The 17,648-nt window shown below is 36.1% G+C and overlaps 1 protein-coding gene across 8 annotated transcripts in view; it reads right to left on the minus strand.

Moving 5' to 3' along the window:
* Positions 1–17,648, minus strand: part of LOC124408034 (kinase D-interacting substrate of 220 kDa) — a 44,951-nt gene that overhangs the window by 14,820 nt on the left and 12,483 nt on the right. For 3 of the 8 annotated variants that reach the window (XM_046884688.1, XM_046884689.1, XM_046884684.1), the window contains exons 2-16: positions 5,646–5,777; positions 5,427–5,525; positions 5,161–5,259; positions 4,880–5,077; positions 4,692–4,790; positions 4,303–4,599; positions 3,828–4,203; positions 3,579–3,743; positions 3,254–3,461; positions 2,726–3,148; positions 2,417–2,639; positions 2,151–2,330; positions 911–1,370; positions 658–823; positions 34–490 (exon numbers count right to left, since the gene is read on the minus strand). In XM_046884688.1, coding sequence (XP_046740644.1) covers positions 34–490; positions 658–823; positions 911–1,370; positions 2,151–2,330; positions 2,417–2,639; positions 2,726–3,148; positions 3,254–3,461; positions 3,579–3,743; positions 3,828–4,203; positions 4,303–4,599; positions 4,692–4,790; positions 4,880–5,077; positions 5,161–5,259; positions 5,427–5,525; positions 5,646–5,756 — 3,561 coding nt within the window. In that variant the 5' untranslated portion in view covers positions 5,757–5,777. Of the gene's footprint in view, positions 1–33; positions 491–657; positions 824–910; positions 1,371–2,150; positions 2,331–2,416; positions 2,640–2,725; positions 3,149–3,253; positions 3,462–3,578; positions 3,744–3,827; positions 4,204–4,302; positions 4,600–4,691; positions 4,791–4,879; positions 5,078–5,160; positions 5,260–5,426; positions 5,526–5,645; positions 5,778–8,340; positions 8,840–17,648 lie in introns of those variants that run through there. The other 5 variants (XM_046884690.1, XM_046884686.1, XM_046884682.1 and 2 more) reach the window with 4 other exon arrangements.

Raw genomic sequence — 17,648 nt, forward strand, 5'->3', positions numbered from 1 at the left:
AGTTTATGAAGGATTTTCTAATATTTTACACACCGGAAGACTAGTAATTGCAGATATTGGTCTAGGTGCAGGTTCCATAGGTGGCAGCTGTACCCACGGTGGAGGCTGCCAATCCATTGCTGATTGTGCAACCCAGCCAGGCTGTACAGGACGTTGGTCATTGTTTCCTCTGGATGATCTGTGTTGGCGATTAGTTAATACGCTCTTACTGGGTGGCCAGTGTTCTTGATGATTGACATGAGTGTTCCATGGCGCGGCTGGTTTGTATATACCAGAAATCATAGTCTCCTCGTCAATTACCTGCTGCTCTTCTTTAATTTTTTTCTTGATATAGGGATCGAGATTTATAGTAAACGGAAGGAATATTTTCATATCTGATATCAAAAGACTAGATCGATGAAAAGTAAGAAATACATCCAGTTTTCGCTCGTCTCTATCCATCTCCAAGAGGGGTTGAACGTCTTTTAGTACTGGTATCTGGGGTCGCACTCTACAAAAAGTATTGATATAATCAAATTTCAATAGTATACGAAAATCCAGATGGTCATGGGTAAAATTTTGAATTGCCCGAAATCAGAAGGTTTTTTTAGAAATCTAGTTTTTATGATCATTCTGCAAATAAATAAACTATACGAATCTTTGGAACAATTGACTCACTTGTCGTACAGAGCTTTGAGGGATGTAGAATCGTCAAGCGTTTCTTCATAGAGATCGTAATGTAGGATCATCCAAGAAGTTCTAAAAGGCCACTGTTCTGTGATGTTGATCCAACTGGCCAAATGATACCAATTAAAATCTATTTGGAATGCTTTCAGCAGTCTTCCTGCAATAAAAAATTAGTTCTTGTACCCTAAAGTATCTAACCAGTCCCTGAATATTTACGAATCGTAATAAACACTATAGCTCCTACCTGTAACGTAAACTACGTTCATAAGCCGTCTCATACTACGTGGATTTACGTCGCTAAAGTAATCATCGGTGAGCAACATTTTATTCAGATCATGGGCACCGCCCAGTCTGTTCAAGTTGCTGCCAATGCTGCTAGCCACAGATTCGCTCAGCCTGAGTTTCCTGCTATTCTTTCTGCTCGGAGGTTTCAATTTTTCCGTACTGTTCATAACACCCGATTCCGTGCTGAGTCTCCTATTTGAGACCGAGTGATGAATGGCACTTGTTGTTGCATAGTTAATACTATCCTCTGCTTCTGTCCAAGTACTCTTCTTGTGATACTGAGCCGTCTGTTGGGCCACTTTAAGCTTTCGTAAGCCACTATTTTGAAGGTAAAACGGCAGGTGAACCATGTTGCGTAAGTAATCGTGCCCGCCGATATTCGATTCTGTAAATAGTCTCCTGCTATTCACTTCCACTGCCTATGAAAAAATTAAGTAAACACAAATTGCAGTTAGTGATCTAAAAATGAGATTATCTTGCCACAAGTTGACCGTAAGGTCATCCATACAGAGCAGGGATATGCGTGCATATTACACAGAGATACAATATCATACAACAAATGGGAGATCTCACTCCGGAATACCACTAGATCCGCTCAACCATCGGGGAATTTTTTCTTTAAATAAAAGAAATTTCAACTAAAAATTATGGGTTGTAATTTTTCTCATGGTGTTCAGGTGCGTTATCTTCCCTGCATTATGATGAGAGTTACAGTGTAATAACAACGCCGATGTAAATGAAAATGAAGACAATGTCAAGAGATACATTAAACATATGTAAACACCACATCGATACACAAGACTTTTAAATACGACATAACTAACTAACCTTGTCACGAGCCACCTGGCCCATGCAAAACAGACAATTATCAATTAGTGAGCATCAATAATTATCTTATTTGATATATCTCAACTAAAATCTTATTTACTTTGAAAGGATACCGCTATGTTTTTTTTTTTTTATTTCATTCTTGTAACAGGCTTGCATTACGTACAAATAAAGCAAAGATTCAATAGGATATGGGAACAGGCTGATTTTGCTCAAGATGCACGTTTTCATTAAGAGAAAGTAATCACCAATACAGAGAAACTGATTGTTTGATAGTTTCATCACAGTGCAAAATAAATTTTCGATAATTATTCGACCTGAGGTGATCGATCGAATTCAAAGTGTGATTTCAATGAAGAAAATCGTATTACCTTCGCAATAACGTGAGGATCAATGGCTAAGATTACGATAAACGGGCAGTGATTGTCGCTGAATAACGCTTGGATAGCATCGAGAACTAGGAGAACTTTGTCTTGTTCACAACTGTCCAATCCATCGACAACGACTACTAGCCGACTCTGCTGTGAAGTAAATCTATCCAAACATTTCACCTGTAATAAATATCATTATCCTGTAATTATACTGTCCTCAAGTTGGATTTTGAATTAACAATATCAGCAGGTTGACGGCCACTAACCATTTCAGTCATTAAATTGACCTCCGACCGTAAAGTTTGAATAAATCCTTCACTTTTTAATGTTTCCAGCTTTGAAATACTCCGCTGTAAATGCCTTCTTTGAGAAAATACCAAGGCGTGCAGCATCCTGCTCCATGTATACAGGTTGGCTATAATGCCCACAGAAAGCAGCAGCCCAACTGTCAACATAACTGCATGAGCGCTTACTCGTTCGATAACAGGACTAGAACAGTGAAAACAATATCTCTAAATAAATTGATTGAATCCGACGAAAATCAAATGACTTTTTGATGCATAAAGAATACCAACTTAGAAGTCTCGAGGTCGATAAGGTAGATGGTAAGTATAGAGACGCCGACCAAACACGAGCCAAAGCAAATTTCGAATATTACAATATAAGGTAAGCAGCAAACGTGTCTCCATTTCCAGGAAGATGTCGATTTTGCCATTTTTGGTCTGAATGCTCTATAAAGTCTGGTGACTAAAGACCCGTAATCATTTTCGATCGAGTCATACAACGATCCGACCATTTGTACAACCGCATTTTCTCCTGCCGAAGTTGTGCCAACGCGAGTTTGATCAGTGAAGTAAAACTTGGTCGGTTGAGCACTTGGAGAATCGCCAACTTGAGCACCGGGAGGATGGCAAAACATAACTTGAAGCAGTAGCTTCAGGTTGTTTAATTTTCTGGTGAGAGCGACGTTGAAATTGTACGGCCAGTACCAGTCGTACCTGTTTTTTGAAAACAAAAAATTCCTGTTTTTGATTTGGGTCTGAAGTATTTGTAATTCAGATATCAACAAAGATTTTCGAACGATTTGATAACGATTAACTTACCTTTGATTGGCGTACCAAACAAGAACCAGGAAAACGTAGAGTACAACAACAAAAGCAACGCCAACACTAAGTCCAATTATCCAAGACTGAACGGCAAGGCCGAGTATCACTCCGATCATCAAAGATACATGAACAATGGCAAGGAATAGTAATGACGAAAACTGGAATACCGGATCCATCCATTGTCGTGCAAAATTTTTCATCTCCTCTGCAAAGTCAGTTAATGATAATATCTCGTGATATTCCAAAGCAACAGAGTCAACATTCAATATCATCATAAGCGGTGCTTGTCTCGAATTTCATCAAGTACTGAACAATAACAAACCTCTAAGCTTGTTGAGTAAAAATGATTTCCCAGAGCCCCATTTTGCATAGAGACCGACAGTGATCGGCGTGGAGAGTGATGGTTCGCTGAGAATATCGGCGAGCGCACTACTGTACAGGTCGTATCCAAGCATATTTTCATTATCCTCATTAGTGTTCAATCGTCCTATTGAAAAGAACCGATAGTTTATAGCACATACATGTCTTTACGGTGTCGCTAAATAGTCATTACAATAATTGATATACGAACTAGCACCAAATATTTGTCCCAATATCGTCTTCGGGTGATTGATATCTATATTGTAGGGTGTCTCTCCCTGCCTATTTGGCCGGTAGAGTAGCTGGCTATTCTTGGGATTCCTTAGTAATATTTCAACGATAGCTTTCGACCTGGCCCGCATGGCAATGTGAAGTACGGTATCACCCTTTTTGTCGGTCGCCGAAACCTTGGCTTTCTTGTCGAGTAGAAGCTGAACAATTTCAGCGTTACGCGACCTCACAGCACGAAGTAGGGGAGTGTCGCCATCCTTCGTTGGAATCTCCAGATCAGGATTGGCGCTCAACAACAGCTTGACCATCGCGACATTTCCCTTCTCAACCGCGATATACGTCGCCGTTTTTTTATCCTGGTTTAAAAGAAGCGTTCAATAAAATTCATACCGAGTCCAAAGACTCTCCTCTCACTCCAAACTGGCTTTTTCCAAGTACACCCAACAACCGTTTACCTTTCCAGCTATATCAACGTCGGCGTATTTCTTTATAAGAGTTTCAACCACACCCCTGTGGCCTCCCTTAACAGCGTGAATTAAATTGGTATCACCGGCTCTGTCTTGTATGTTGATATACGCCCCAGCGTTTACAAGAGCATTAGCTATTTCATGATGTCCCTCTCTGCATGCAATAGCCAGTGCGGTGCAACCGTCTTTGTCCAAAGCGTTAACGTTCGGTTTGTACTCCAAAAGTAGTGTGACAACATCGACGTGATTTCCCAAAGTAGCGACCAGCAGAGCTGTCCACGAATACTAGAACACAATCGATTCACCTTTAACAATAAGCATCGCACGATATCGCCGATTTTTACATCGATACAACAACGTCGATTTCCATGGCTCACCATGCCAGCAGTGTCGACGTTTGCTCCAGCCTTCAACAAAGCGTCGACAATCTCTATGTTCCCCTTACGACATGACCAAACCAGCGCCGAAGTTCCATACTGAAATCCGAATTCGAGAAACAGGTTTGATTGACATTGTATTTTTTTTTTTTAACTACAGGACACAGATTGTTCCACGGTAAACGTACCTTGTCACCGACATTGACTTTAGCACCGTGTGCTATCAAGTCTTTGAGAATATCTGCGTATCCTCTACCAGCAGCCCACAACAAAGAGGATATGTGATAATTGCCATGAGCGTTGACATCTGCTCCTCGAGATAACAGCAGTGATACCGTTTCGGATCTGCCTTTATACGTAGCCCACATGAGTGCTGACCATCCTCCCTGTACCATGGAAAAGAATTAGGACCAGAATCAGACAATTCGTTTGTCAAATTGTCACATGAGACATTACGAAAATTTCGCACCATATCACGATGCTCCAATTTGGCACCATGTTCAAGCAGCTCGAGGCATACGTCTGTGTATCCTTCTTTGGCTGCGCACAATAACGCTGTCCAGTCATCCTATACATGAGAAAAAAGAAGTATTGAAATTGCAAGTGGTGATGATATGCAATTTAAAAAAAATTCATTGCCAGACAACGGCATAGAATAATCTAAGTAATGAACAAAAAAAAAAAACAGGGAAACAAAACATTTTTCAACTATAGTATGTTGTTTTTATAGTGTACCCCGTCTTCGACATTGACGTCCGCTCCATGGTTGATCAGTTCCCGGACAAAGTGTATTTTTCCTTTAAATGCGGCATAAATAAGTGCCGTACTTCCATTCTGAAACGATTTTTATTTATTTATTTTTATCTTATTCAAACAATAAGAAATGACGAAACACTCGTTAAAGACATGAATTTGCAAAGATGAATAAGCGGCTGAAATGTAGAAGAGACTCACTTCGTCGCGATCGTCAACCTGGACCCGTTTATTTTCAAGAAAATTTTGCAAGCCCACGAGATTGTCGTCAGTAATGAAATTGACGATGGATCGGTAACAGAGCGAAACCATCGAGTCCGAACGATGAAGCGTCTGAAAATAATAAACCCATGGTGAACTCTTTTGTCTATTTACCTATGACATTGGTAAGAAAAGAAAAAAAAAAAACACATAAGAAAAACAACAAAACTCGATTAGCGCTGACAGCGAAGTTGATAAAGATTCGTCACTAAAATCCAACCTGTTAAATGAAAATGGGAAAGAAAAAATTTGCGAATACATCCATTCATTTATTATACGGCGTGAAGCTTTCATTAAACTCGAATAAGCAATATTACATCAATGATTAATTCGACATACGAGAAAAAAAAAAAAAAACTCCAAAGAAAAACAATTACAGTGGTTATTTGAAGAAAAAAGAAAGACCAAAAAAAAAATTAATAAGCAGCACCTCGTATAAAAATACAACAGTATTTACCTGAAAAATAGAAAATATCAATTGCGAGCAAAGATCGTTAAATGATTCTATTTAATAACATGGTAAAAATCATGATTATCATTATATTACTTAATATCGAATAATTTGAATAAAAGTAATTAATATCAATACTGAATCCTGAATCTATCGTAATATCTATAATCAAAACGATAAAGTAGTTGATTATAATTTGCGTATACAATATTGGATACACGTCGATTACACCATAAGTTATATATAGCGAAGAGAAAAATCTAAACATCTTTCCCTTAAATTTCTCACTCAAGAACCGATAGTCATACATTTTTTAGGGTTGAGCCAGACTATGTCTAGGTAATAACTATACCTTAGTGTATAATAGATTGTAAAAATTGATTAACTGACTGAATAAAATGTTTTATTAATTGAAATAAAACACCTTGTATAAAACCCAAGTAAATTCCATTCATTCTCATTAAATTTTATTCTTCTTCAACCCTACATCGCCAAGATAAAAAAAACTGATCCACGAAACTTATATCACCGAATAAAAGTTTAAGCCACATCCAGTTTTAATAGTAATTAAATTTTATTCACCCTGGCTAAAAAAAGAAAAAACTTTTATACATAATATATTGAATAACCAGAACATCAACCTATACAATGTCACAGTGTGATTACATTTGTTTTAAGCTTAATTGCAAGAGCAATAACTTTACAATAACGTAACCTTATACTATTGTCACTATAATCCTCTAGAAACTTAGTTTTTTATGCATAAATTGGCTGTATTTTCGACAGTAGGCAATGTGAAATAGGTGGGATGTTTTCACGAGCACTACGTACACCATTGGACGCGCTTAGATTGTAGTTTGAAGCCATGGTGTTCAACCAAGTGATGATGGGTAGCTGCATCTTGAAAGCCGATAAATATAGGAGCCAGCAAACACCACAGAGCTCACGTGGCTGCACCACAGAGAAAACGGCACTGAGTATCCCAGAATGACATGCTACTGGTGTTGCAGTAACAGCAACGATGCGGTCAAACCGGCTCGCGATTATCGCCCCTGGCGGATTCGGTCCCACCGTGTTATACTGTATTAGGATTTGCGTGTTTTTTTTTTTTTTTTTTTTTTTTTTTTTTTTTTTTTTTTTTGTGATCCTAAAATCAGTGCAATTAGAGTGACATTCCAGGTCATCACTGAAATTTCACTAAAATCTTCGGTGTTTAAGTTGTGAAATATTTTCACTGTGGTATCACCAAATTATAAGTCCAATACTAGCGAATTTTACGTGTCTCAAGTATATCGAAGAGGAACTCATCTCGAGTGTTTGGTTAACGGCGTTTTACTCTTCGAAGTGAAGTGTAAGTGTAACTTCACTTAAATTTCAGTGGAACAGAATCCGCCATGAGCATTTCACAATCAGACAGGCTAAGGTCGCGGGTCGAAGTTCCGAATGGTTAAAATTCCCAAAGAGATAGATTTTTCATTACACTGAACGAACGGTCGATATTCCGAAGAGGATCGAGTTCACGTGAAAAAGGGTCCGGGGAAGGTGTTCGATTACAAAACCGCAATCATCGGCTCCTTTGATTGCGACCAGGTGTTTTTTGCAAATTGATGATATCGACGTGAATGTGAAGTAAAATGAAATGTACTTAATATCGTCTGTGCACTGCAGATGCTCTTCTTGACCCGATTACGTGACGTTACGTATGTGGTAACGATATTATGCAACACAATTGAAAACAGTTAGTTCTGCAGGAACGTGCAGCAAAAAAATTTGCAAATCGTGTGTTAGTGCAGTTTTTCGCACGCCTCAACATGCCGTTGTTTTTTTTTTTCTCAAAAAAAAAAAAAAAAAAAAAAAAACCAACCGTGACTTTTCATCAAAATTAAATTGAGACCATGAATATGTGGCACATGTTTCGAAACGTTAAACTGAAAATTGGTTTTGTAAAATGCTCGCACACGTGAAAAACGTGGATGGCGTTATGTCAATCTGTTAAACTGTATAGCCCATAGCGTTAGGTATAAAATTGCCTTGTTACGACACTCAACCTACCTGACCCCGGGTGCTAATTGCAAGACCGAGGTAGGACAGAACATGAAATCGATAAAGATAAAATGCGACGAGGTTGCGAGGGGACAGAGTAAACGGCAAACGGGAAAAGGTGTCCCATCGATGATGACTGACCGTATGTGAGTGTCTCCGGATGCCAAAGCTGAACTTCCGACCGGTTCCATCGGCCGCTGGTGCAGTGAACGTCAAGGTTGGCACATGGATGTGAGATAAATGAGAAGCGAATGTGTTATGGTGGTGATTACCGCCGGTGAGGTTATTCGCCGACCATCCCGGATGTTCGGGTAAATGTAGATGAAGAAAAGAATGGCGTTTTCTTCTAACGTTCGTAGCTACGGAACCTTGATTTAGGATCCCATCTCGATCACTGAGCTTTGTCGTACCATCGACGATATTCGAGGAATGACGTCTAGCCAGCCCTTCACTAGCACCACCACCACCACCATCTCCAACGTAACGGATCATGGTGTCAGAACTTGACGTTGGAAAGCTGGGCTGAGCTTTTAGTGTCTTCAGTTGGTTGACGCTGGAGCAAAATCCCGGGGAAATTTTCTCTCTGATCATTGTCTCCGCCGTAACTTCCAAAGTCGCGTCTTCATTTTCGGCCGATTTTGAAGGCTGATCATTATTACAAAGCGAATCGTCAAGACTCTCTGACATCTCTCCGATATTCCTATAGAGGTCAGGTCGTCTTTAGATTCTTCGACAATCCTGTGTGGCTCACAAGTCACACATTAGCTGAAACCGCATCCATGAGGTATGAGAATGAGAAACGAAACTTCGACGGGACCGAATTTCTATCGTTTTTTTCTTGAAACGCACGCCTTTTCAATCGCCGAAAATGTGGATCTTGGCTAACCGATGAGTTGAGTAAAATATAATGCAACAGGTTGACGAAGCAGCGCTTAACGATGGCCTTGCTTTATGGTTCTCGTATAATTTAGTACCAACGCAAAAACAGGCGTCGTTCAAGCGGTCAGATTTACGATAAAACATTTTATTTTTATACTAAAGAAAGAGTTTACGCCGTCAAATTGTGGTATTGTTATCGTTTTACGGAAAAAACCACAACAAAGAATTGTCGCAGAAATTACGATTTCATCCCATCCGATGACCACCACGATGCTATGGTAGTTAGATAAATACTGTAACAGATTTACACTAAAACACAACATCGTTATTGTTATTGAAAAAAAAAAAAAAAATTTCAATGAAGAGAATAATGATGAATAAATGTCAATTTTTTTGCGGAAAAATCACATAACCGCAAAAAGCTCGAGTGTTGCTCCGATCCTGAAATAATATACAGATAATATGCAGAAAAATTATCGATCATCGTTATTTATATTAGATTTTTTGATAACATAGGAGGTACCTTGTATAAAAAATTAAATTAACAATAATTGTTAGATAAATTAAATGTTAGAATTTCGAAAACATTTCATTATATAGTTATAATTTAAAAAACAGAAAATAATGCGATTCTGTTCTCAGAAAATATATCGCAGTATGATAAATAATTCATGGCACTAAATTATTACTGATTATTATGTTATTAATATCCTGTTTAATATTACGCCAAATTCTCAGCTGGTCGTCTTATATCGGTTGTAAATCATCGTTATCGTAGATCCAATTTATTCTACGTAGCTATTGGCTACTCTACCGTTGATGGTATATTAAAAAAAAGTTTATTACGATAATTTATCAATAAAAAATCGATATCGACTTGACGGATCAAATTCCGTTTCAAAATCATCATCTTCTCTTTCCTCGAACGAAATACTTGATTATTCTTTCACATTATTCGATATCAACGTTCGGGGAAAAGAAAAAGCAAAAAAAATTTTTGCAACATTTCACACAAATTTATTTCCTAAATAGTATAATTAAAAATCATGATATTATACTTTTAATAATGACAAAAACCGCTTAAAGATTTCGATTGTAATAATTTAAAATAACTAACTCTGTATAAACCATCGAGCATTAGTTTGAAAAATTATTGCTCAGAGTTTGTCGCAGTAAATTAAAAAGAAAAAACAAAAATCAACCCACAGATACACTATTATTTCCATTCTCTCTCTCTCTCTCTCTCTTTCTCTCTGTGGCCATCTATTCATTATGTTAATCTGGACTAAAACGAATCAATTGCTTACCAGCCATAAAACGAAGAAAAATCGACCAGTTTATTGTATGAAATTTCTTAAAATCACTTTAGAAAATTTTTTTCGGTTATGGGATCAATCAGCGGAGCACAAATAAAATACTACCTGCACGAGCAAAGGTAAGTATCGTAATACTGGCTCTATCATTAATATCGCTTTATATATATATATAACGCTCAGATCAAGCAGCAGTCCCGAGAAATGTACATAATATTCGATTATAGATTATGCCAATGGCGTTGTAGAAAACCATTGACAACGGATATGAAACACTTGATGATTTTTATCAGTGGGAAAAAACAAACAACGTCACAATTTACGTGACAAAGGGATGCATGGACCGTTGACTAATACGTGATAGCGTTATCCCAGCGAATTAGGTTTTATCCTAATTTGACCTTTTATTCAAAGTCGTGTGTCTTCATTCTTATCACCTATTTTATATCCATTTTTTGTATATTTTTGATTCAAAAGAATCGTGAAAGTTGAAGGAATAATTAAATTCCTAGCAAGTAACCTCTCTATAGGTATGTATATACATGTTTTTTTATAAATTATGAGTCTTTGAGATCGCTGAGTACGAATCTTGGTTTTAAGAATTGAAAAAAATGGATCCAATATGGTGGACAAAAATTTCAAAATCGATCGAGTCCGTAGAAAAAACTCTGTCCACAGTTTATTGGGGTTGCTGATTACAAATGTAAGATCGGATTTTGAAAATTCAGTACGAATTTTTAACATTTCAGAGTTTTTTGAATTTTTACGTCCGCCATATTGGATCCACGGTCTTGAAATTTTTAAATTAGTTTCCAGATACATAATATCAGCGACCCTGTTATGAAAACCATAGAATAATATCTCGTTATAAAATTTTACTCACGATCAGCACAATAATGTGTAACTCAAAGGCTCAAAAACTTTTCCAATAAGATACAATAAAATATACATTCAGTCCCGAAAGAGAAACTCCGAACGACCATCGACGTGGTATACGGTAATGCACAATAATTGAGATCAATGAGTATGGCGAACGGACAACGAGCAGCACGTACATATATATATATATATATATATATATATATATATATATATATATGTAATAATATAATATATACGTATATGTTTAACACAGTGTCGCGTGCCTGGAGGCATAAGAAGAAGCGGATTCATTGCCGCCAGTTTGATCTGGAATATGGCAACTGATCATGAATAAGTCTATTATGATACAGTGAAAGAAATTCTATGATTCCGTGAAATCGTGTGTAATATACCGTTATTCCTTGCATGATATATATAATATACTGGCTATACATATATATATATATATATATACGGAGACGTTAACAATCTAAAAAATTAATATTGTTCTTCAAATTGTGATGATGTCGTTTTGATAAGATGATAAAAAAAAAATCAGGACAAACAACAAATAATATTATAAACATACAAGAGATTCAAAGATTTTGGGGAAATCCAAAGAACTCACTTGACAAAACACAATTAGCTTGATAAAATTATTTCTATCATTGCGATGCCCTCGACAACGCGCCTGTACATAATTTCTTTTATCGCTCTTACAATTAGAGTCATGCGGACGATGCAGGATAACAAAGAAAAAAATATATATATAGACAGAATAGTCTGTTTCTTATATAATCTAAAACTATTTCCGCATGTGCAATAACAGCAACAGCAGCGACAGATGTCAGACATTTGAAATATATATATATATATATATATTAGGGTGGCGCAAAAAAACCGACTATTTTTTTTTTTTTTTAGTCTCGTGTGACAAAATGTTAGTTTTTGATGTTTTAAGAGTCCACTCCGAAGGACAGTTCAAAAAAAAAATTTTAAGAGGTCGCTCCACATTTTTTAAAACGTCGGAAATCGTCAAAGATCGATTTTTTTTTTTTGTTTCAATTTTTTTTATCGTTACGGTATAATTTTGTAGACAAAAAAAAAATAAGTTTCCAAAAGTTTCAGTTCAAAATTTGAATTTTGAAAGGTCGCTCATAATTTTTTTTCAATTTTTTGGTGCATTTCTATAGATCTTTTCGAGCGACCTTTTAATATTCATATTAAAATTTCATAAATTTTTTCTCTTCAATTTAGTAAGAAAGAATCGATAACAATACACCACGACATGAATTAAAAATCAAAAAAAATACTGAAAATATAATGTTTTTTTATTTAACTGTCCTTTAGAGTGGGAAACATCAAAAACTAACATTTTGTCACACGAGACTCAAAAATAAAAAAATAAAAAAATAGTCGGTTTCTTTGCGCCACCCTAATATATATGTATATCAACATTTGCCAGCCCAGCAATAATTCTGCGTCGATATCAAGGAAGGATCTTGTAATCGATTAAAAACATCTTCACCGTACCGGTAATTTACAAGTATACGATAAAATTAAAAATCGTATAAAAAGAAAGTTCGATCGATATCAATTAATGTAATTGCGTGAGTGTGTATGTGAGTGCTGTCGGAAATCTCGATTGCATTGAAATTCGGCCGATGACCATCGGGCTCGAGAGCTTCGGATTCATTTGACCGGTGCGACTTGGCTTCTCGCATTTGTCACTGTTGCAAGATCGCGCGCGAGTGTCAAGACCAAGTGAGATTATTAATCTGTGGCTATTTGCTGTCTGTCTTGTCTGTCGCGTATCTAAACAATGGATACACATTAATTAAACGTAGTCGAGTGAACTGATTGTAAGTGCAGGCTGCAATTTTATTTAAATAAATATTAAACAATTAATGATAAAAAGTGTAAAAATAAAAGACTTGATGTAATTTAGCTTTAAAATTCTCTTTCTCGGTTTGATATACGATTCACAATCCAAAGTCTTATTGTATACGTAAGTACCATTATCGTACCTTTGATATGGGAGTTAACCTCAGCATCCTGTTCATCTCAAAAAATTCGATATACTATAATAATAACAATAAAGATCATGAAAAAAAATAAAAAATAAAATAAAGGTAATAAAAAATTTTCACGATTAAATTAAGCATCAAAATCACGACACGAACGAAAGAAAAACCCGCGAGAGTCAGCGAAGTACCCAAACCGAGGAGTCACTCAACGGGGAAACGAGCGCGAACTATGGACGATGTAAGAGTGCCGCCGGGATATATGCGGGTCTCCTCTATACCCCGTGACCGATGTAAAATTGGAACGAAGATCCGTGTGTTGAATCAAGGATAAGAAAGGCGAACCGGGACAAAAAAAAGGTGTCAAAACTTCGCGTGAAGTTCGAAAAAATTTTATGTTAAACGTAAATCGCACTACCTTTCGTTATTTTTATAATAATACAAGGTTCGACCTTTGTTTAATGATAATATAGAGGATGGATCTTGCCCGTTGGATTGTGCAAATTTTTTTCTTTTTATTTTTTTTTTTTCTTTTTGTAACAAAAAGCTAACATCGATTTAAAATTTTTTTTAAAGAATATTTGAAAATTAATTTTACAAATTCGTTTATACCGCGAAAGTGAATCGAGCTACGAATGCTAATTTTCAGATTTAATATCCAACGAGAGTATCGAGTGTATATATATATATAGAAGTTCGTTGATAAGAACCACCCGTTCTACACGTGTACATATTGTTATCACCAGATCTGTATAATAACGTCGCATTCTCGTTCGGCAACGATATTTCACGATTTTAATACGTTAGAGGTTAGAAGAAGAAATAAAAAAAACAGAAAAAAAAAAATTAAATTTCAGTCAAAGGTATCGATGTGTTCATGTAATTATACTTTCATTTTAGACATTTTTATAACTTGGCTTGTGAGATACAGGATGCAGAGAAAACTTGACGTAAAAATGTTTTTTTTTATTTGTAATTTTTTTTTTTTTTTTTTTTTTTTTCAACTTACCGACCTGCAAGCACAGTCAATTCCCACATTAAGCACGTAGACATACACGCACAGGCGTACATGCAATTGTTACATTCAATCTCCCCCCCTAGCAAGTATTCAACTTGGCGCCGAAACGAATATAGCATATATTATATATATACATCTATATGTATATAAGCGGCACTTTTGAAGTGAGCAAATTAAATAAAGAATTTTCGCCGCCTCGCGAAGCAAATTTTACAACCGGTGACTCCAGATAGGTATTCAATTTATTATGTTATTGTTACACGATTCAGCGAGTTCAGGGTACAATCATTTTTCTGAAATAAAATAAAATTCTCTGACCTTATATTTTATATATATATATATATATATATATTAGGGTGGCGCAAAAAAACCGAATATTTTTTTTTCTTTTCTGAGTCTCGTGTGACAAAATGTCAGTTTTTGATGTTTCCCACTCTAAAGGACAGTTAAATAAAAAAAAATTATATTTTCAGTATTTTTTTTGATTTTTAATTCATGTCGTGGTGTATTGTTATCGATTCTTTCTTACTAAATTGAAGAAAAAAATTTATGAAATTTTAATATGAATATTAAAAGGTCGCTCGAAAAGATCTATAGAAATGCACCAAAAAATTGAAAAAAAATTATGAGCGACCTTTCAAAATTCAAATTTTGAACTGAAACTTTTGGAAACTTATTTTTTTTTGTCTATAAAATTATACCGTAACGATAAAAAAAATTGAAACAAAAAAAAAAATCGATCTTTGACGATTTCCGACGTTTTAAAAAATGTGGAGCGACCTCTTAAAATTTTTTTTTTGAACTGTCCTTCGGAGTGGACTCTTAAAACATCAAAAATTAACATTTTGTCACACGAGACTAAAAAAAAAACAAATAGTCGGTTTTTTTGCACCACCCTAATATATATGTATATATTTTTTTTCGTTGCGGTGGAACAATCGTCGTTTTCTGAATTTCCCACGACTTAATTCCTAATTGACGAAATTCCCTGACCGGTTTTGATTTTTCAGGTTTTTCCGTAATTTTCGTTCTTTACGCAGTACGTTCATAACGAATGATGATAATAATAAATTCAGTGTCTGCACAGCGGCACAACAAACAATACATCCGACGACGACGATATTTCGTTTCGGGAATAAAATTCGCACATTATATTACCCGAGCGAATAATATTATGTACTTTACTGCCTAACGATTATAAATTACCGATCTATACATATAATACTATCGCGCATAATGTTAGCTTTTAGCAAACATGTATACTAGGATCATAGTCGTCGTTGTTTATTATTAGTACATACAAGTTCTGCGAGGAGGGGAGGGGGGAGGGAAACTACTTTAATATATTGATATAATATTCGGTTGCTAAACACGTGCACTATACGAGGCAAACACAATATGCGATATAAACATAAAGAATCCAAATTCAATATGCTGCTTATACGATATTACGATATTTATACGTAGGTATATATATATATATATAAGGCATGCTTACACAGCGGCTAGCGAGTATTCAAGTGATAAGAAAAGATATAGGATGTACGAAAAATGAAAACAAAAAAACAAAAAACAATTCAAACACGTACTTGATATTACATATGCAGATCTTTTGATATACTATATACGCCCCTTGAACGCGGAAGTTCGTTTGTTGTTTAACGATCTTAACGGGCGTGGTACAGGGAGAGAAAGAGAGAAAACGAAAAAATTTCAAGCCAAAATGAAGAAAAAATATAAATTATCATAGATTATTGTACCTGACGTCTGAGCAGCTCAACCGCGCTTTTTTGTAGCGCAAAATCCTGGTCGAACATCGTCGAGGTTTTTCACATTTCGTAGCTATTCATATATATATATTTGAGAATAGAATATAGATCAATGAAATAAGGTCCGATTCGTATACGAGTTTGTAAGTGTTGTAAAAAGCGAGAAGCTGACTGACCCTGTGAGTTTTGTTGTAGATACAGAGACCGTAAGAAGCACGTTAAGTTGCGATATACCTAGATAGTGAATTTTCGTCAACTAATGTATCAGTTCGACTTGAGCTTTGGTATTCTCATATCGAGCGTCTTATCAGAACCTCGTGACGCAACTGATCACCGCATCTTATGTGAGAAAATTGGGGAATAGGTGGTTCCTGCATGTGCATATATAGTGCGGTGCAGTATAAACGTGAAAATTATCGATTCAAAGTTTCATAAAAAAATCGCATCAATTTTATAACCCGAAGACGTTGTTTCGGCAAGCGTTAGCGGCGCCTGCATCGAAAACTGGGTCACAAACTTGACTCGACTTGACTCGATTCATGGACGTATGATGTTATGTAAAGTGACGCATCGATGATATGAAACGAATTATTTGCAACCCTGAAACGAAAAACTAATCGAATATTTTACACGGAAAGAACTATGTACTGTAGATTCTACATCTCTTATGGTGAGTATTACGGACGGCAGATTTTTTCGAGTATAAATTCATAGTAACTTCTTGCAAGATTTATGTACAACTGAGATGATAATAAGAGTTGCAAAATGATCAGGTAGATCAACCATAATTAATGTAAATTTGAGAGGTCATGAATTACATTTTTTTCTGTGTACCACAGACCGGGTTTCAAAAGGTTTGACGTTACGCCGGAATTGCGTTATCCTTAATTAATTAATTAATTGGCCGAAATAAAATACAATTCACACACGTTTCGTGGTGCAAAAAACGATAAATCGCTCGTCGATTCTTAACGACATGTGTGATATACACATACTTCTATGCCATTTTAATGCCGTAGTAATAATGATAGTAAGAAAATTTATTTCCCTCACAATATCCACGACATTTACAAAGATTAATGACCAATTAACGCGTGAATGATGCCTCGTGATCGCTACAGGCTTGGCAGCAATTCGATTCGCACGCGACAACACATCAAGTATCTCATCGCGGAAGTCTCATTCGTTTGTTGTTCGATTGATGACATTCACGTTGCATCGGTTTACTGTATAATTTAATCGTCATTCGTGACAAGTGTGATATAGTTTAAATTCCTTTGTCTACACAAAGGATCAATCGCTTCTCGATCAGATTTCGGACAGCGTGGTGAATCGCTTTAGGAAAGCATATTCGCAAAAGTTAAAAGAATCCGCTATAACTAACCGGGAATATAACCTTCGTTCTTTCATATCCGTTTTTTTTTTTTGTCAACTTTTCCGCTACGGCTAGCAAATTAACGGTCCAAGAACGTGCCAAAACTAATATTTGTAGTAAAAAGTTGACTGTACCTGTAGACAAACGCACACGTCAGTGCAGAGCTGTGTCGGTTTGCTGAAACTACGGAGGACTCTTGAGCTTTATACG

The sequence above is a fragment of the Diprion similis genome, chromosome 7 (genome assembly GCF_021155765.1).
Source record: "Diprion similis isolate iyDipSimi1 chromosome 7, iyDipSimi1.1, whole genome shotgun sequence".
Lineage (NCBI taxonomy): Eukaryota > Metazoa > Arthropoda > Insecta > Hymenoptera > Diprionidae > Diprion > Diprion similis.